Source organism: Podarcis filfolensis (genome assembly GCF_964270895.1).
Source record: "Podarcis filfolensis genome assembly, chromosome: 9".
NCBI classification, from domain to species: Eukaryota; Metazoa; Chordata; class Lepidosauria; order Squamata; family Lacertidae; genus Podarcis; species Podarcis filfolensis.
Window position 1 is genome coordinate 28,049,283 of NC_139610.1, and position 20,367 is coordinate 28,069,649.

General features: G+C 40.8%; 2 protein-coding genes across 8 annotated transcripts in view; both read right to left on the reverse strand.

The window, feature by feature from the left end:
• Nucleotides 1-5,592, reverse strand: part of STOX2 (storkhead box 2) — a 133,368-nt gene extending 127,776 nt beyond the window's left edge. For all 4 annotated transcript variants that reach the window (XR_014552139.1, XR_014552140.1, XR_014552141.1 and 1 more), the window contains exon 1: nucleotides 167-5,592. Coding sequence is in view for 1 of the 4 variants with exons in the window: in XM_083631072.1 (XP_083487198.1) it covers nucleotides 167-635 (469 nt within the window). In the remaining 3 variants the exon portion in view is untranslated. The remainder of the gene's footprint in view (nucleotides 1-166) is intronic.
• The window catches only part of TRAPPC11 (trafficking protein particle complex subunit 11), a 67,293-nt gene that overhangs the window by 28,438 nt on the left and 18,488 nt on the right, over nucleotides 1-20,367 (reverse strand). For 2 of the 4 annotated variants that reach the window (XR_014552138.1, XM_083631055.1), the window contains exons 22-29: nucleotides 19,884-20,005; nucleotides 19,290-19,409; nucleotides 17,762-17,827; nucleotides 17,517-17,673; nucleotides 16,741-16,852; nucleotides 15,096-15,187; nucleotides 13,920-14,053; nucleotides 12,729-12,896 (exon numbers count right to left, since the gene is read on the reverse strand). Coding sequence is in view for 3 of the 4 variants with exons in the window: in XM_083631055.1 (XP_083487181.1) it covers nucleotides 12,729-12,896; nucleotides 13,920-14,053; nucleotides 15,096-15,187; nucleotides 16,741-16,852; nucleotides 17,517-17,673; nucleotides 17,762-17,827; nucleotides 19,290-19,409; nucleotides 19,884-20,005 (971 nt within the window). In the remaining variant the exon portion in view is untranslated. Of the gene's footprint in view, nucleotides 1-8,929; nucleotides 10,234-12,728; nucleotides 12,897-13,919; nucleotides 14,054-14,109; nucleotides 14,663-15,095; nucleotides 15,188-16,740; nucleotides 16,853-17,516; nucleotides 17,674-17,761; nucleotides 17,828-19,289; nucleotides 19,410-19,883; nucleotides 20,006-20,367 lie in introns of those variants that run through there. The other 2 variants (XM_083631054.1, XM_083631056.1) reach the window with 2 other exon arrangements.

A 20,367-nucleotide genomic window follows, 5' to 3' on the forward strand; every position in this document is an offset into this window, starting at 1 on the left:
CCTTTCCAAGTTGCCAGGCGGAGCTGAGGGGGGGGGGGTGTTGACATCCGTCGGCATCCCTGCGCAGGCGCACCCCGCGCCTCCCCGCTCCCGTCCACTGCGGGACGCCGCTGCCTCCCTCGTCCTGCCCCGCGCGCTCGGCCCCGCGCCCCGGGCGCGCGCTTACCCAGGCACTTGATTCGGAAGCCCGCGGGGGGCTTGAGGGACCTGCGCATCCAGCCCTCGCGCAGCGCCTCCAGGTGCTCCTCCTTGCCCTGGATCAGCAGCACCTGCTCGTCGATCCAGCCCAGGAAGAAAGTCTCGGCCACCGCCGCCGTCACCTTCTTGTTCCAGAAATGCTGCATGTTCTCCTGCTTGAAGTCGGCGAAGATCTCGTAGCCGATGTGGTGGCGACCCAGAGCGTCGCTGCCCGGCGGCGGAGGCGCTCCTTCCCCTTGTTGCTGCAGCCGCCGCCGCCGCCGCTTGCCCTCCCCTTCCCCGTCGTCGTCGTCCTCCGCCTCTCCGCCGCCGTCCTCCTGCAGCTCCTCTCGGTGCCTGGCCGGCCGCGAGGCAGCCTCTTCCCCGCCGCAGGGGCTCAGGACGATGGCCAAGGAGTGCGGGGCGATTTGCAAGAACTTCTCCATCCGGCGAGGCATCGCGGCGTCGGAGCGCCGAAGAAGCAGCAGTCGAAGCAGCCGCCGCCTGGCCAGGAGCGCCGGGCACGGCACTGCGCGCAGCGCTGGCAGCCTGGCGCGGTTCCCAGCTCCGCCAGGACGGACCGCCCCCGCCGGCCCAGCGGCAGGTTCCGCGTCTCCCCGCCTTCTCCCCGCTCGCTGCACGTGGACGCCTGGCCCGCCTCCTGGGCGACCCTCAGCGGCGCCGCCCTCTCCCTGCGCCGCGGGCTTCCTCGCAGACCAGCCGCGCTGGCTCCCGGCTGCTTTGCCGCGTTTGCTTCAGGTTATAAAGCCGCGCTTTTCAAAGCAAAAGAAAAGTTTTAAGGGCGGCACACGGCACCATACAACACTCGAGGAAATTATTAAACTACTTTCGCCCGCCTCCAGTTCAGTGTTGCCACCCACAGGGCCCCGCTGTGTATTTTAGCTACTGGAAAATTGGGAAAGGGAACTTAATTCACCGCCTGGAACTTGGGGATTGTTCAGTCCTGTCATGCAGCTCTTGAAAAGCGCGCGCGCGCGCGCTGTGAGGAATTGACAGCCCCGATCCACTGCTAGAGAGCGAGGGAGTGGAAGAGTTCTCTCCCTCCTCCCAGTCGCACCCCAGTTCAACAAGTCACCTGGGCCATTGTAAATTCCTTTAAAACTTCAAAGGATGAAATCAAACCTATAGAACCTACTCACAATTTACATGACACTTGAAATAAGCAAGATACCGTACAAGATGAGATAAACGATGACAACTGTATAATCGGTTTACTAAGATATGTAATATGCATACACACATATATATCACACACATTTTTTAAAAAAACATTCTTTTCTTACTACCTGAATAGCAAACTTGGCAACAGCTCCTCCACTATTATTACTGGTCATGTTGTGACCAGAGATAGTATTTAAAAAATTCTGAATTGACAGCTATTTAAACACTGAGGGAGTATTTTAATTATTATATATCTCACCATGGGCATAATTTAACCAATGCAGTATTATCTTCAAGCATCATTTATTACATTGGAGAGCCGGCATATATTGAATTTAATTGTTGCTATCTAAATAAGACAAAGTGTTTTAATTTTGCTGATTCATGAAATTTACATTTTTATCACTTTAGAAACATGTTACCTATCTCAAACTTTAGGTTCTGAAAGGTACAAACTTTAAGGGTTGGGTGGGTTTTTAAAACACACAGCAGCTTAAAATGTTTAAAATACAAAAAGCCCAGTAAAATCTAACACCCAAATAGTTTTACCAAAATCCACCAAACCAAAGCAGAGAAAAGGGGTTAAAAAGGAACAGCATCCCAATACCATGCCCAGTGCACAACACTTCATCCTAGATTTATTTTAAAAATGCAAAATAATGGCATGGTGAAAGCATGTTGTTTCTGTTATAAGGTTGTGTTTTACTTTCTATTATCTGTTACAGATCTGACGTGCATAAGAGTCCATTCTTCCCAGTGGACTTCAGGGAAAACTACTATCTGTAAAACAAAACTCTAAATACTGACTGACTCATTTGTGGTTAAATAGGAATGTAGGAGACAAAACTCGAAAGGAAAGTAATAACTGTACTACCAAAAGTAAAGTTACAGTTAACATTAATGCCCTTGATAGCACCAGGCTACGGTTGATAAAGGCCCTAGGCACCATGATAACTGTTTTAACGAAAGCTTTAAAAAGTATATTGTAAATTATATTCTAGTGTCCTTTCTTCAGTGCTTCCCTAGAATGGACTTGTTAGGGAGTCCATGTTCTCTTGTAATCTCTTCCAGCTGCAGGTATTAACTGCAGCTATAATTTCAGGGTATCACAGAATTCTCTGGATTGTGGCCATGTTTCACATTAATAACACCACCATGAAAGCTGCAATCATATATCACTTCTTCCTTCTCTGCTTTGTGCCATTCCCTGTATTCAACTGGATCTAGCAACAGATAAACAAAATAACCTTGATGACTACTCTTACTTGTTGAAACTAGTCTAAATTAATTTAAGCATGTATGTGGGAAGGAAAATGTTGAGAACAAGGCAAATGAAGAGATAATTGTAGGTAATTTGTCTAAAGGTTTTCTGGCTGGGGATAGTATTTCACGCGCACGTGGGCAGCGAGGCATACTCTTAGAACAGAACCTGATCAAGCCAGTACGTATAAATCTTTTTTAGTTGACATTATATTGTGCCATATACTGAAAATAACAAACTGCCCATGAATTAGCCGGAACAAGTAGAACTTCTGGGTCGTTTTGTTTTTCCTGCAGCTTCTAAACAGATAGTAGGCCAAGCCCAAACAATACCCAACTGTCTTTAATTTATTCTTTTAACTGCTACCACCATGCAAAGAGCTTAAGGTCAGTGGGAGACATAAAGGAAAAATAAAGTTTCCTGCTAAATGAAACATATCCCTGACGTCAAACCACCACAATATTAATTTTTATGTATTTATTTAGGTTTACAAACCCCTTAATTGCAAGTCTCAAAATGGTGTATCAGTAAGACACGGCTAAAATTAACAAAATGATTCCACACAAACACACAAAATTATATTATTACTGAGGATTAGATTCCTCATTTGTACTGTTACAAAGATAATTAGCTGACATCACAACTCAGCATTGACTGAAGCTATTCCAGTGTGATTTTCCTATAGATTGGGTGGCTCCCAAGAATTAGGATTATAACGGCAGCCAAAATACCTCCTTTCCCCACACACACATATAATTACTCTCTTTTTTTTTTTTACACTCAAAAAAGGCAACTGCAGCAGTAGTCTATTTCCTTCTCATTGTTTTCTTCATTTTAAAAATGCAAATGTAAACACTTACTGAGGTAGGTGTAAGCTTAAACAAAGTGTTTTGCGCCTCTGTAGTCTATAAGGGTTGCCAGCACTTTCAGAATTTGGGTACTGGTATGAAAATAAACATCAGGATCCAAATCTTTTGCCAGCTGAATGAAAGAGTAAGATGGATAATAAGCAACTGCTAGCCATCTATTTATAGAGTTTGCTTGCCAGATCCGTAACCTGACCGGAATCACCTGGTGCTGTAGTAAACCCCTATTGCAGCAGTGGGGGATGTCTGTTCAGTGGCTTGCAAGTGCTAATAACCAGCTGATCATTGGGGCTTGCAAAGCACAGTGCATGGTGCTTTGCAAGCCCCAGTGAAAAGCTGATTGCCGGGGCTCCCATGCTCAGAGGTACGAAAAATGGGTCACCTGGAGTAATTATGACAGGTGAATAATAGGTGGATGGCCTGGCTAACCTGTCAAACATGGCCTGTGAGTGAGATGCAGCCCACCACCCAGATACAGTTCCCCACCTCATCCTTATTGGGTCACATCCAAACAAACTTAAGAGTTCAGCACTGCAGCTACTCCCCTCTTTAAAAAATAATAATCAAATAATGTTCTCGATTTTGAGGGCCTAGTCATTTTTCCAAGACATGGGTAAGGAGTGTATGAAGCTTCCGGGGTTACTTGGTTTCGATTAATTCTGAAGTGGGAAATAACCGCCAGCTGTTACTTTGCTGTAAATATCAGCTGACCCTGATAATTTTGGTCTTGCACAAGTGGGGACATACCTTTGCTGGTGGCAAAGAAGGGATGGGGGGCCATTTTGGCCCATTGATTGAAGTGTAACTGGTCCTAGTACTTGGCTTTTGAAAAACAGGGCATCTGCAGTGCTTAGCTAATTAGGAACTACTGCTGCAGATTTTGATCCTTTGAATGGCTTGCTACTTATGTTATATTGAATCATTAGAAACAAATGAAAATAGGAAGAGCAAAACAGTTTTTAATATTGCAATGACAAAATGTACCAGTGATTTGTGATGGGTCATATGTACATCTAACAGAAATAAAAAGGATTTATATACTCTTTTTTTTTTTTTGCACAGAGTAAACATTTAAGATGTAATGTGCAAAGTTACAAATTAAAAAAATGTTGCGCTTAATGCACAGTTTACAAAGGGATGGAATGTAGAAGCAATTGAAACCAAAATACACTACCAGCGGGTGGTGATGGTTTTTTTTTTTTTTTTTTGGCGGGTCTTCACTTGTGTTTATATAATAACCTTTTAGTAAGAGAAGACAGACGGCTCCGTTGTACAATAGCCTACGGGTCTGGACACACCCTACTACACTCTGCCATCACAATGACAAGATCAATAAAGAAAAGTGCTATAACCTTGACTTAAAATGGAAAGGAAACCACTAACCTATATTAAAAAGATTTGCCATCAGCACAATATATTTTTTTCATTCTCTTCTTCAATAGCTATTATTTTAGGTGTGTGTATGGATTTTAAACTATTTGCCACAAGATTTTTCATGCTTGAGGTTTCTGAAGGCCATAATTCCTTAGTGACTACCAGCATGAAAAGTCTTTAATCCCCCCACTAGATGTTTGGAAATTCTTCTAGTAAAGATTCCAGATCTTTTATTTTTTTCCCCAGTTGCTGTTGCTTTTTTTTTATGTATCAGGAATGTTGTTAGGGGGCAAGCACTTCATGTCAGATCTTTCTCTTCCTTTTGCAAAATAACTATTAAAAAACTCTTCCCCCCCCCCCTTTGCTTACCAGGTGACCTAGCACACCCTGCTGCGCAGTGCCGATGAGACCATAGCCATCCAACATTTTAATTTGCCCACAGACACATTCATGTCATGGGCCTGTGATCCTGGCCTTTTAAATACTGAATAACACCCCAGTTCTTTATTTCCCAAACCTGCTTTGTGTTTTTGAATGAATTGTTCATTAAGAAAAAAGAAACACAAGTAACAAAAGAGATTGTAAACTCCTTGGAGGAGAGACCAATAAAAAAATTCCAACACAGGGAAGGAAAATGGAGGGAAGGGTAAGCAGGGCAAGAATGTGTGTTCAGTTTGGTTCCACATAAACTTAGTTTCAATAAGGGTTGAAGATTAAGGAGTTGTGCCAAAGGTTCACCTTATTTTTCACTCCATAAGACGCACCAGACCATAAGACGCACCCAGTTTTTGGAGGAGGAAAACAAGGGGGGGGGAATTCTGAATCTCAGAAGCCAGAACAAGAGGGATAGTTGTGCAGCGAAAGCAGCGATCCCTCTTGCTGTTCTGGCTTCTGGGATAGCTGTGCAGCCTGCATTCGCTCCATAAGATGCACACAAATAAGATTCCCCTTACTTTTTAGGAGGGAAAAAGTGAGTCTTATAGAGCAAAAATTACAGTAACTAAAAATGTGGCTTTAGAAGGAAGACAGAATTAATACAACACAATGTGCTCTGAAATAGTGTTCCAGAGATGGGGCAGTAAAGGGTGGCATAGTGGTGCAGCAACACTCCCATGATCTGACAGTGGAGTCAGTGCCACTCAATGGGAGAGAGGGTAAGGTAGCAGTGAAGTTGGTGTGGTGCAAATGCATTGGCAGGAGCACTAGATAGGCTCCCCTTCCCTCCTCCTTCCTAGTAAATAGCAGAACCTCAGCTGGTAGGTGGTCAGGCCACCCCAGCATGCCACCCATTACTGCATATGGGTAGAAAGAGGGACACAGTTCAATGAAACAGGAGACCTGTAGATGGCTGAGAGTGGTGAAGCTGAAGGAACAAAGGTCACAGATGGGGGATGGTGAAGGGATAAGAATGCTTTGAAGGTAAAGATGAGTTTGCTGGAGAGAAGCAACATGACCTGGTGATGCTCTAAAAAAGGAAAGCAAAGGAGATCCAAGATAAAGCCATGGTTACATGCCTAGTCAACAGGGTGGATGGTGGCAAAGAAGGGAAAAAGGCCCGGAAGGAGAGTTGCCCAAGTAGAAACCAAGTTTGTAATGGCGATGAATGAAACATCTAAGCTGAAATATCACACAGAAAGTTGGTGGGGTTGGATGCAGTTGTGGAATAAAGAAGTAGAGATGGATGATCTCACTGAAAGCCACAAGATTTGATGAAGTCACTCAAGTACATAAATGGAGTAGCAGATGACCAAATACAAATTCCTGAGAGACACCAGCAAATTTCCTGTGGAAATTTTGAATGAGGGATTAGGCAAGTAGGGGGAAAACTAACAGAGGACAGAGAGGGAGAAACCTAACACACACAAGCAAACAGCAGATATACTCAGTGGCATGAGAGAAGTAATAGACGAGGACAGAAGATCTGAAATGGGGAGGGAGTTCTTTTGAAGAGTACAAGTTAATTGGAGTACAAAAGGTAGAATTCAGATTGTAAGGACTGGAGAGGAGCGGAAGAAAATTGAGACAGCAGTAATCTAGGATGAGCAACCTGGCGTCCTCCAGCTGTTTTGGACTAAGTTTCCCTTCGGTCTCAGCGAGTGCTGTTCAGTAATCACTTTAAGAGTGCATGCATTAAACGTAAGATGAATTTACTTATATTCCTTTCTTTGAAAGGCAGCCATTTTAGAGAGATTTTAAATATGCTTTTTTAAAAAAGGAATTGTGGTCAGGAAAATGTTGCTTCCAAGCATCCCAGCTGGGGAAACTTATTTCACAGATAATTGACTGTTTTCAAAGCATTCAGAAAGATCATTATCAACATTCTCTGGAATTCGTTAGGTATGTTATTTCTCCTCTGCTTATGGGCTACCAAGCACACACCTCTGTTCCTGTCTCCTGGTTGTAGTTCAAGTACAAAGCCAGAAAATACGCCCAGGTATTTATTTTCCATAGCCAGAAAACATGCTGGGGTATTTATTTCGTTTGTTGTTTATGCAATCAAGCATATTGAAAGCCTTCAAACAATAGAAGAGACTGGGGGTTCTTGAACAAGTAGATAACCATTTTTTTCTTGTCAAGTTCCATGGCTCTTTGACAGGGTCACATATAGGCTTCATATTGATGGCAAAAAGGGGGTCTTATACTGTTAATGCAAATGAAAAATCACGAGGACTTAATATATTTTCTACTCTTATGGTCAATTTTTACTCACATTGGTTGTAAAGTCCACCAGGGTGCACTTTATACAGCGTCTGTGGGCAGATTTTTTCCTTCCTTCAGACCTTATGAAAGGCAAGCCAGCTTTTTAAGGGCTCAAGAGGTGGCATTTATAACGCTGCTAATACTATGTGAAGAAAAGCAATGTTGGATTGGTGGACTAGAAAAGCTGCCCCTCTTAGGAATGGCTTAAAGATGCTCACCCAGTGATAGACCACAAATAATCAGCTTGCATTTTAACCAAACATCAGAATTTTGAAGAAAATAAATGTGCTTGTGAAAGTCTTAAATTTAAAATTTCAATGCAGCAAAAAAAGCAAATAAAATTCAGCCTCAACTCAGCATTGTTATGCCTGGGATGTTACAGCTCAACTTATGCAATGGTTAGTAAGCATAAGATTTCAAGAGCAGCATTAAGATCAAGCTAGACTGATCTTGCAGCAATAACTGGTCAGTTTACTTTTAAAGCTTGTATATCCCATCTCAGTTGCACAACATACTTCTTCAGGATCAACACTGCTTTGTTATAATTATTTTATTTCCACAATTTGTTCTTTTCTGGTTTAAAGCAACTCTGATTTATTCATATTTTCATCAAAATGAGGTTCACTGCATTCATGAGGCTAGAGGAAGTTAGCCACATATTCTCTCTCTCCCTTGTTCCTCAGTAAAGTTGTGTCATTATTTTTTTATTTGTTTTTTTAAAAGACATTTGGTTCATTTCCAGATAGCTGCTTACCCAGTCAGCTGGCCACAATAGTAGCACTGAGGCAGATCTTGCCATGGTGTCAGATTCCTTTAGAAGGAGGATCAAGACATACCCACTTCCACTAGGTGTTTGAAAGTGAGGAAGTATACTTTTTGACATTGGGTTGCTCATCAATACTACCACATGGGTGAGCCTTTTATTAGTACAAAGCCAGCTATAATAATGCCAAATGCTAGTTTGCAAACCTCCTTCAGATTACAGGTGTAAACCTGCTTCGGATGACATTTATGCCATTTAAAAATATCTCCTAAACCTATATCATACCATAAAGACACTATTCGTCTCATAAATTGCTGTAAAAATTCATGATAGCACTACTTGGTGCTTAGATCGCACTTCAAGCATTCTGAAGTGCATTGCCTATGTTATGCCAGGAATTGTCAACAGAGCTGGAAATTAAGCCAGTTGTTATCCTCATATTGCAGATGAAGGGACTGAAGCTGAGAAAAAAGCAGCTTGCTTAAGGCAGCCTAGCAAGTTCATGGCTGAGGAGATATTGGAACGAGGAAATTTGCCAGCTCACATTGTACCCTGGGATCTGATCTTCCTTTAGATCCAAAAGGAGACACACTATGAGATCCAAAAGCCAAAGCTTAAATTAATTTATTGAACAATGAAAAAAATAACGAAACACTTTTATTTACATGATTTACTGTGACCGGCTCACATGAACATTGATAGGATGAATTTCTGTTAACTGATCGACATTCTGCATGGAGAGTTAACCCTGATAGAGACTGACTGGATAAAAGTCTGAAGACTGGATGATATTGCTGCAGTGTAATGGCCTTTTCCCACAAAATGGCTTCCAGTTAGCAACTAGAGTTTACAGTAGAAAGCATTTTTAAGCTAGTCCATGGTAGCAGACCTGGCTCTGAACTGCTAAAATTAAGCATATGGCTTCACACATTAGCCAAATGTTTCAGCTTCTCCCAAAAGGCCTACCATAGCAATAGGATAGTTTTGCAAGGGTGGCCAAGCATTTAAGGTGCATTTGGCTCCTTGATAACAAAATCCAGCCATATCATTTTGTAGTATTGTGGTATTTAGGGTTTCTCTTCTCCCATGGTAAATGACTGTCAAAGGATGCTGAAGAGCTGCTTGAAAAAGCCAAGGGTTGTTCAGTGGCAAAGTTGCCATTAGGAACTATCAGCTTCGCAATACTGGTATCATTGCCTCTTCATGAGAAAAGGCCCCCAAAACAGCTTCCCAGCGGTTTACACAGCACTACTAATAGCCAGCAACTCTCAATTATCACCAGATGCAAGCACAAAATGACACTTATTCATAGAATACTTCAAATTATCAATCATGCATCAAGTAGCTAGTGCCTAAGAAGACAATAAGCATATGAAGTGAATCCTGTTCTTTACTCGAAACATAGAAGGGCACAAAAAGGAGGTTCTAAAAGCAAGTGAGACTTAAATGCTATAGAAATCGAGGGCCAGTGGTGGAATCAGTTATTATAGCAAACACCACAGGCGTTGCACCTCAAAGACTGGCTACTGAAGGCAGAATAAATTTTCTTCTTCTTTTTAGCCAAGTTAACGTCATTCATATTGCCAAAATATTCCATATACATAATAAATAGCACTTCCGTTTCAGCGAAGTCCAAGGAAAAACCCGCACACTTAGAAAAACCCGCACACGCAAAATTAGAACACTGACTTTCCCCCATATATTATTTGTTCAAATCAAGTCCATAAAGAGACTTAATTAAGACTTTAAGCAGTTGTTTTGGCTCCTAAGTTTTTCATTTGTAGACGGAGCAAAATTAGTTTGGAAAAAGCAGAGTTCTATAAAGTATGTGCAAAACTCTCCCCCTTAAGTGCATGAATCCACAGTTACGCAGCAGCAATAGAAGCATCATCTGGTTGACGGCCCTGTGGCTTTAGAAGGAAGAGAGAACAGATTTAATATTTAAGTTTAATCTGCAAGTATACAGCAGTACAGTACAAATCTACATACCAATATTAGTTTCTTGCCTTTTAGAATTACTCAGCCCCAAACTGTAAATCCATTGTACTGCAATTCATGGCACAGACTAATATTACTTAGAAGCAGCTGCAGCTAGAGTGGCATCCTCCTCCTAGCAGCTACGTTGGGATTCATTGGGGTGGGGTTGGAACAAGCCAGTGGCGAGGTTCAGGAGCTCTGGGACCTGCAGTTATAGCATTCTTCACCACCAAACCAGAGCTTCGCTGACCTCACCCCCTCCTTGCCCCATCCCCATCCTAACAAACCCGGTACCCCCAGCCCTCTTCATGTGCAACTGCTGCTTAGAAACTCTGCATATTTATTGTAGAGAAAGTTGCCTAGCGTTCCACTCTTAAAAATATTTAATTGCAGGCACGTCCCATTGAAATTAGTGAGCGCTGAAGGATTGTTAAAACAAACACTGTTAGGCGTTGGCTACAAGGAAGCAATGAAGTTCAGGCTATAATGGTGAAGAGCATTACATTCATTCACTGGTGGAAATAATGTAAGAGTGATTTTTCAAATTTTCTTGTGTGTCGGATCACTTCTAATCCAAATAAAAAGGAGTTTGGATATGTGTTAGTTACAGCAGAGACACAGGCAGAAGAAGGCAATAATTAGATGCCAACTGCACTTTGAGCATCCTTCTCTTTTTTCGGATTTCCATCAGCAAGCTGCTCCACTAATAAAAAAATGTTTATCTAACGTCTCTCATTCTGTGGGACTAACAATACTGCATTTTTTTTTACTCTTAAAGAAGATAAATACATGCCACTTAATTAGAAACTTTACAGCATGAGCAAGATAACTCCTATCATTCTTTCAGATTTGTAAAATTCCACCTAGCTTTCAAAAACATTAGTAGCAATAGCTTAGAATGAATTCCAAACTGACGTCACTGGCTCCGGCAGTCTCTATAGATACAATGCACAAAAGTGTAACTTGCAAAATGGCAATTCTTTAGCATTTAAGACCACAATTTTATTACATCTAAGCAACTACAATACTTATAATGGCAAGTATATTTAACATTATTTCAGTGCTGAGGGATTATTAAGTCTAACACAATCCAGGACTCAATTTATTCAACTTTTTTCCTTTAGAGCAGAAAGGGGATGAAATGTATCCCTTAAGGAAGCCCCCCACCCTCTTTTAGGAAGAGAAACTAATATTGCCATGTATGAGAGTATGGGCAAGAAGAAAGTACAGCTCAAGATGCTACACATGCTTAGAGCTTCTTTCCCAAAGGCAGCAGGCTTATGTCTCTAGCTGGCAAAAAGTGTAGGTGGTTCATCTCAATAGTATATTGATTGTCAGAATGTATGGGAAACACCCATCCTTTTTGGCTGTAATGCAAATCAAGTAGAATGAAGAGCTGTGACAGGGGAGGGGATTAGGTTGGTTTTTTTTTTACAATGTAGTTCACAAAAGGCACATCACATTTTTTCAACAATTTCACTAACACTGCCTGGACATGTCTCTTCCTAGCCACCAGCGTAACAGTAACATAATGAGTATGAATATTTCAATTAACGTAGACCAATTCTTGCTATGAAAAAAGGGCTTGGGAGAAACGACTCATTAATCAACTTCATAGTACAGTGGTACCTCTAGATACGAACGGGATCCGTTCCGGAGCCCCATTCACATCGAGAAGCAAAAGTAACTAGCGATGGCACGTCTGCGCACGCGTGCGTTGCTTTTTGCCGCTTCTGCGCATGCGTGTGACGTCATTTTGAGCGTCTGCGCATGCGGCGAAACCCTGAAGTAACGCACTCCGTTACTTCCGGGTTGCTGCGGAGCGCAACTCAGACACGCTCAATCCGAAGCGCATTCAACGCGAGGTATGACTGTGCCTAATAATTCCACTATCATATGAATACTTTTAACAAATGCCAAAGAAGCCATTGGTGCTTTGTCTTCATATTCGACTCTTTTCAATTCCAGTTATTTCCAGGTTTGATTTAGCATCATGGTAATTCATAACCCAAAGAGATATTTACTCTACCTTGAAACTATTTCAGCTAAGCATCTTACAAAGTACTGAATATAATACAAAATAGCAGGTATTGTTTGCCTAATTTTAAATTGGATCACAGAATACAGGCAGAAGCTTTGGCACATTTTACAGACTGAATAGATACTCTGGTTCTCTCATAAAATGATGTAAGCTAGTCTTAACTGGAAATATTTCCTCTGAATCCCAATTAAATTATTGCAAAATGCAGTCAACAAGAGCCTTCTAATTGACTATACTCCAAATTATAGATTTGCTTCTTACATTTTGCAATTTCTGGGTAGATGCTATGCCAACTTGAAAAGTCTAGCCTAATATTCAACTGTCTTTAAGCATGACACATGTACTGAAAGAGCTCTAAACAGCACAGATGTCATTATTACATCTTACCTTTACAAATATGTGTGTTGGTATAAATCTTCTAAGCAGCTGATTGGTGAAATTTGGAAACCGTAGCAGGTTGATATTAAGTGATGGCAGCTGTTGATATCCAGCCATGAGAGGATAGAAGTTGTATAACATTTCCTGTTCGGTACCAGGAAGGATTCGCAATCTTATCTAAAAATACAGTTCAAAGTCTGTAATCAGTCCTTTTTTTGGATTACAATCTCAATCCAGGCTTTCTATTTTATTTAAATGTTTGTCTGAAACAGTTAATCATTAGTATGTTCTTTTTATTCACCATTTCTCAACCTCCTCGCTCTTTCAACTTTAACCTTGTAATTTCAATCCTCCCGACCGGCACTTGCAAAGGCTCAAGTATATCTTGTGAATGTTACAAGTTGTCTGTTTCTTAAATGGCAGCTGCTGAAGTCATAATCGTATCAGAGTTCCCCATGGAAAAGGTAAAGGACCCCTGGATGGTTAAGTCCAGTCAAAGGTGACTATGGGGTGTGGCGTTCATCTCGCTTTAGGCGAAGGGAGCCAGTGTTTGCCCACAGTCAGCTTTCCAGGTCATGTGGCCAGCATGACTAAACTGCTTCTGGCGCAATGGAACACAGTGATGACTGCCAGAGCACACAAAACACTGTACCTTCCCGCCTCAAAAGTACCTATTATCTACTTGCACTGGGATGCTTTCAAACTGCTAGGTTGACAGAAACTTGGACAGAGCAACAGGAGCTCACCCTGTCACACAAATTTGAACTGCTGACCTTCCGATTGGCAAGCCCATGTAATGAATGGGAGCATACAGTTTAAGGTAGTAAACCATACAATTTATCTCTTACCACCATCATTCTTTTCTTTCTCTACCCTCTCTAGTTTCTCTCTCAATTATAAATGCAAAGTTCCCCCAGGTACCTAGATATTTGTATATACAAACTTAATATTTCAGATTTATGTAAAAAGTTATTCTTCCCTCAAACAAGGATATCTTGTAGTTTTTATTCCCCAGTTTCTCCACCTCTAAGTTTTGCAAACGGACACAATAAATATTCAGAACACTATTGGACATGTTTAGGACAATCAATTTATCCTATGTGTGACTCAGATAATAGCTTGAAGGTATGCAAGAGGCTTTTTCCAATATCCCACAACTGTAAGAAAATATTTCTTTTAAGTTTGGAGTCTAAGCCATACCTGCTTAAGGCCAGAAAACATGAAGGCTTCACTGGGTTCCACTAACACTTCCACATCTTGAACAATATTGGTCTTATTTTGCAGGTGATATTTTACAGGTAAGGATTCTCTGACTCGACCAAATGAGGGCAAATCTTTGGAAAGGAAGTGTAACAGAAGTTACATGTATTTCAGCAAAAATAGCATTTATTGTTTCTTTCTCAACTTTGCAAGTATATATTAAGACTATTTAGGGTTATACACCTCAGAAACCAAGAAGATTAAAAATGTAATGAAAAATTAACAAACAGAGGAATAACCATGAAAACATTGTAGCTTCACATAGGACTGACGAAAATACCAGTCTCTTTTTAGACTCTGTTAAGTTGCTGAAGTGCTGCAAGGCAAATTCCATCTGTCAGCAGTAAGTGAAAAGGGAAGGTTGTGCATTACAGTCTGGATTTTTAAAAAATGGAACTAGAATAACCAATTTCAGTCTTTTGCTTTTATGAAAATTCACATCTGTAACAAATGAATGGAACATCACTTCTTTCCCCAGAAACATACAAAATGATGGAACAACTTAGCAAATAAACTTTTATTTATTACATTTTATATCCTGCCTTTGAAATGGCAAAGAGAGGTTGCTTGAATTAGGGTGAGATGCGCCATATCACCAGCAGTTTCATGGCCTTTGAACCCAGGATGTTCAGCCTGTCACACTTATTGGACAGGTTTGGGAGTCGGTCTGCTTTTGTATGTTTCTGGGGAAAGAAGTTCAAGAAATCGTGTGTGTTCTCATGGAAGTTTTATAAAGATGGAAACAGGTGACAAACAGAATTTGCATCTATCAATTGTGTGAACTGTGATCTTTTTTTGCCTCTTATATTTTAGAAACTGGAGCGAGTTGTGGCAGCACAAAGGGTTGGATCTAAACTTAGTCATACTTAGAGCAGACCTACTGAAATCAATAGGACTTATGACTAACTTAAATTGCATTGATTTTAGTGGATCTAATCCAAGTATGACAAAGTGGACCCAACCCAGTCCTTTACATTTAATGGGGAAATGACTTTGTCCACAAACTATGTTAGTAAGCAACACTTTTGCAACACACCAGAATCTAATTTTGCACTGCGATTAAGAGTTTGAGAGCATCTGAGGTCGAGCATGACTTTATGCATAAATTTGCATTACCTGCGTTAACATGGAGTGGGATACTTTCTGCAATAACGTGGGGGAGTGTGATCACAGTATTAACAACAGGTATGCTCTTCTCAGCTGTGCGCCTTTAAAAGAAAACAGAGATAAATATTTTAACACTACAAAAAAATCAGCAGTAAACGACTTCTTAATTTTCAGTTTAAAAGATAAGAGGAAAGAGCTACAAGAAAATCTAATTATTAGAGGCATGGGACAAAAAGGGATATGGGATCTAGGTGACAAAAACAGATTTGCACAATCCAGTGCTTTGCATAATAAGTCAAGGTAAGTATTGTGAAGAATGATTAAAGGTTATAAAACATGAACACCAAAATACAGTAAGGGCAGATGGTTAGGGGAACAGAAAAGCATAGGGACCTTGTTTTTCAGCTTTTCATTTTGCCAACAGCTCTTTCTACTCAATTCAGATTCTTTTTGCTTGTTTTAGGTTTTTTTAGGCTGTTGCAATACCTAGATATGAACTTAGAATATACAATGGCCATAAATTTTAGGGATGAGTGAAATACATAAAATAAATTTTGCAGAAAGATCTATGTTCCTGAATTTGATAAAATACTACAGTGGTACCTCGGTTCTCGAACTTAATCTGTTCTGACTCCCGAAACCATTCAAAATAAGGCGCGGCTTCCAATTGGCTACAGGAGCTTCCTGCACTCAAGTGGTAGCCGCATTGGATGTTCAGCTTCCCAAAAATGTTTGCAAACCGCAACACTTACTTCCAGGTAAGTATTTGCATTCTGCCTAAAACTACAGCCTAGCTAGAATCCATAACCCCACCTCTGCTACATGAAGCCTCTAAAGTGTTGGGTCTGAAGGTTTGCACCGTGGACTCTTCACCACACTAGCAGAAGCATTCATGGCCACCTGGCGTTATGGGCACAGATTCAGCACATAAGCATATGAGGCGTATATGCAGGCTTTGGTCTGCATGCTGTTAGTTACTCACACACAGAACTACACAGGTTGGGCAGTGAAAAGAGCCCCATTCATGACAGGCAGGCCAAAGCCTTTGCAGAGGCCTCAAGGCACCAGGTGGGTCCTCAGAAGCCCAGAAAAACCTGATGAAGAGTTTTCCAAGCCCCCTTCCTAGGTAAACTACAAAGTAGAGTCCACAATGTAAACTTAAGACTCCAGACAAAATTCTGCCTTGGGCAACATTCACTCCAAGCTCTTCTTTTCAGCAATATATTATGAAAGTTGTTCCTACTGCATTCTGCTAAAGAACTGGTTCCCTGAATGCTTTGTTTCACTAAGGAGCTGATAATGAAAAAACAAGCTCCTTGGCTGGGAGTGTGCCTTGAATAGTCAGAGAAATGCTGATCTGCTTTATCTGAACTCTCTAGATTCATGTGTTCAAAATTTGTGTGAATGTGTTTCTTCAGCAGCCCTGTGCCTGGGGTATCTGTGTGAATGTTTTTCCACAGTCTATTTCACCCCCCGCTATTTTAATGGACTACTGTTCGATCTGGCTAAAAAATACAATATTAGATAGCCAAGGCTTCTCTCTGTTCTGCCAGAAAGCTTGAACTGTGATAATGCTTATTGATATTCATCAATAAGGAAGAAATATACAAGACTAACCTATGGGATTTTTGAAGAGGCAGATGGGAATATTTACCTTTTCCAGGAAATTACGTAACTTCCAGTAGCCACTCCACTTTGACCAGTAGGAAGTGATGGACAACGAAGGCAAAAACATTCACTAGCACTTTCACCTGTCTGTAAAACAACTATCAGAAAAGTCAGGTTCAGTCTAAAGTTTCTCAGATACAGAAATCATTATGAATGTTTTATATGAACATACTCTATATTATTTACATAAAGCGAGATGAGCGCCGCAACCCCAGAGTCAGTCACGACTGGACCTAATGGTCAGGGGTCCCCTTTACCCTTTAAGTGTAGCAAACATTAACCTATGAAGACTATAAAGAACACAAGCATATGTACAGTACAGAGCATTGTTTCACTTTTTCCTGTTCCCCAGCAAAAGCAGAGGAACCAAATCACATAAAGACAGAAGGAGCAGTCATTTAATGACAAAAGATAGGCTTATATGTTATCAAATATCTCCAGAGTCAAACAGGACTTGGTGGGCTTTCACCACCTCTGCCAAGTTACTGTAAAAGTGCAGACATTTCACTGTGTAGCAACTATGTCAAAATGTTGGTTGTGGTGGAGGAAATGCAGACAGGGTACACTTGCAAGGGAGTCAAATTAATCTCCAGATTTTGCTTTTTGAGAAAAGTTTATTAATTCTATGCAATATAAATCAAAATAATCCTATTCAAATAAAAACACATACTGTATGCCTGGCATAATGCAGTAACAATCAATGGGTTTCTTCCCAAACAACATCCCAGAAGGGTGCTTAAGAATACACAGGAAGGTTCTCACCATTCTCCACGTAAGATTCTAGATGATCCACAGGCATCATGGAAGGAGAAAGCTGCAGCTGGCTGGTTACAATAGTGAGGGCCCAAGGAGAAGCACTGAGGATGTCTGTCATCAACAAAAATGGGATGTCCAAAAATACTTTATCTAAATGCTCAAACTGCCAGGAAGAGAAACAAAAGGTGGGTCATTTTATTGTTCATACTGTCTGTCCAGGCAATGTTTTCAATCAGGTTTTAGTAACGTACCTTAGCTGAGACAAACTTAACAGCTACCTCAAATGGAAATACTGTCTCCACAGTAACTGTTTCATCCTGCACAAAAAAAGAAACCCTAAATCATCTTCCAGTTTCAATTTTCATGGGCCAACATCCAAAAAGTAGCAAAAGCTTTATCATTCCTCTGCAACTCATGCAAACAGTAACTCCTCCATCTATAGGTACTCTAAAAAACCTCCTCCTATATCAGAGAAGGAAAAATTTCCAAATATAGCTTGATCTTATCCATACTCAGGGTGTGGGTGTGTGGAAAATGGTACTGACCAGTACACAGCACCACCACCTCTTTTTTCGTTAACCCTGGAAGCCATCATGTGCTAGCACCAATGACACATTTATCAAGATAAGGAGTACCAGCATCTTATTTTTCACCAAAAAAAGACACATGGTCAATACTAGTAACTACTGTCTCAAATTAGTTGCATTCTTAAAACACACATTATTAAAACCAATTACAGTGGTACCTCGGGTTACATATGCTTCAGGTTACATACGCTTCAGGTTACAGACTCCGCTAACCCAGAAATAGTGCTTCAGGTTAAGAACTTTGCTTCAGGATGAGAACAGAAATTGTGCTCCGGCGGCGCAGCAGCAGCAGGAGGCCCCCATTAGCTAAAGTGGTGCTTCAGGTTAAGAACAGTTCCAGGTTAAGTACGGACCTCCGGAACGAATTAAGTACTTAACCCGAGGTACCACTGTATAGTCTTTCATTCCACTGGTCCTATTATTTCAGCACCAGAGTCATTTGGCACCTTACCCCCCCCCCTCCCAATTATGCTCAGGTCTGCACAAGTCATCACTCACTAAGCTGAACTCATGCACGGCAGCTGACTAGCGGCTAAATACACTTCCTGGTTTCGCTGCCTGCCAGAATGCAAAAGTTGAGGGACACATGCGGCTACATTCAGCTTAGTTGGTTACAAGGTGTGCAGACTAGCGCTACACGGATATAAACCTTCTCTTGAGTTGAAGGAGACTGTTGCATGTTGAGGACCTGGGTGTTCACCATCCTAGCTATTTCCTGACACCTCTTAAGTTTGCCTTATTTCAGTTATAGAATGGTACACCCATTCTTCCTCTGAACATCTTGTCAGAGGAATGACTACTTTTATCACTGATAGCCAAGCTTATCAATGTGGATAAGGAAGAAATGTCTCTCTTAATATGCATTTCTGGTTGACCACATTATAAACAAGCCATTCAATTTATTTTTATTTATATATTATATTATAAACATATTCCATTTCCTGATACTGTTTATACATTTATAATGTCCTACTTCATTTCAATTTATTGATGCTGTAATAAAAACAACAGAAACAAAAAAATAAGAATTAAAAAGATGACATTTGTCGAACCATCCATGCATAATGGATTCCAATAGAACTTATGCATGTAGTCTGCATGCTTAGGAAACCCTAGACTTTAGCTAGTCATGTGCACAAGGATACACTTAGAGAATCTAAGAAAAAACCAACTGCCAACCAGTCCAACATACCCTGTGACATTTGCAGATAATCTCTTTTCCCTCAATGGTCGCACTCACTAGGTAGGAAACATATACAAGAAACATCCTAGCACCAACTGTTCCACAGTGAATATATAAGGTCTTCTCCAGCTTTACAACAATCAGGGGGAGAAAGAGGGAGGGAGAGAGAAAAAGTGAGTAGACAAAACAAATACCAAAGACCTCTAAGTACAATATGCAGAAGTCTTATTTTAAAGCATCATCACATCCAAAAGCATTTCTAGGACTATCTCAACTACGTGTGCATATGAAACCAAGAGAAACATTTTGTGTTCCTAGTTGCTTCGTGTTTTACTTTGGAAAAACAAGTGGTTGTGGTTTGTACTATGTGCAAGTATCATTCGTGAGCAAATTCTGAATTCTGAAACAGTTTCCCTCCTTACTGTCCCATATGTATCGTGGCACAGATCCAAAGAAATATCATAATCCTGAACTTCTACTGGAGTGAAAAGGGAATTGAACTGTAATCAATCTTCTTTGGATTGGGGCCTGTATCTCAGAGGTACTCATGTGCAACATAATTCCATCACTGCTTTTTAATACTTGTTACACTGACATATTTACCTTTTCACCTGGTTGTAAGTCTCCTACAGGGATATCAGTAAGTAAAGCAGGATAGGAATCATCACACATTTCTGTTCCATTTAGAGTGACATGAGTTTTTTGAGTCAGGTTTGCATCTTGGCCTAAAATAAGGGGGTAGTAGATTGTCATATGTGTTAGCTTTACAATAGCAACAACTAGGAAAGATTTTAAGTTACTTGTATTATGAAACTGCAGTCAATATGAACTTTACGCAGCACTGATCTCATACGAAGTTAAGTTCTTCAGAACCACATTGGCCCAGTTCACATAAAAGATTGTCATGGAGCTGATTTGTGAACCTTGAGCTTGAACATCCTGTCGCAAACCCACCTCCCAGCAAGACTACAAGGAGGATGGAAACTTCTGCTTCCATTTTAGATTAATCCTATTTTAGCATTACATCTGAATCCTAAACTGTGGTTAAGATTAACAATCATTTGCTGAAAGCTTGTTAAGTTACACT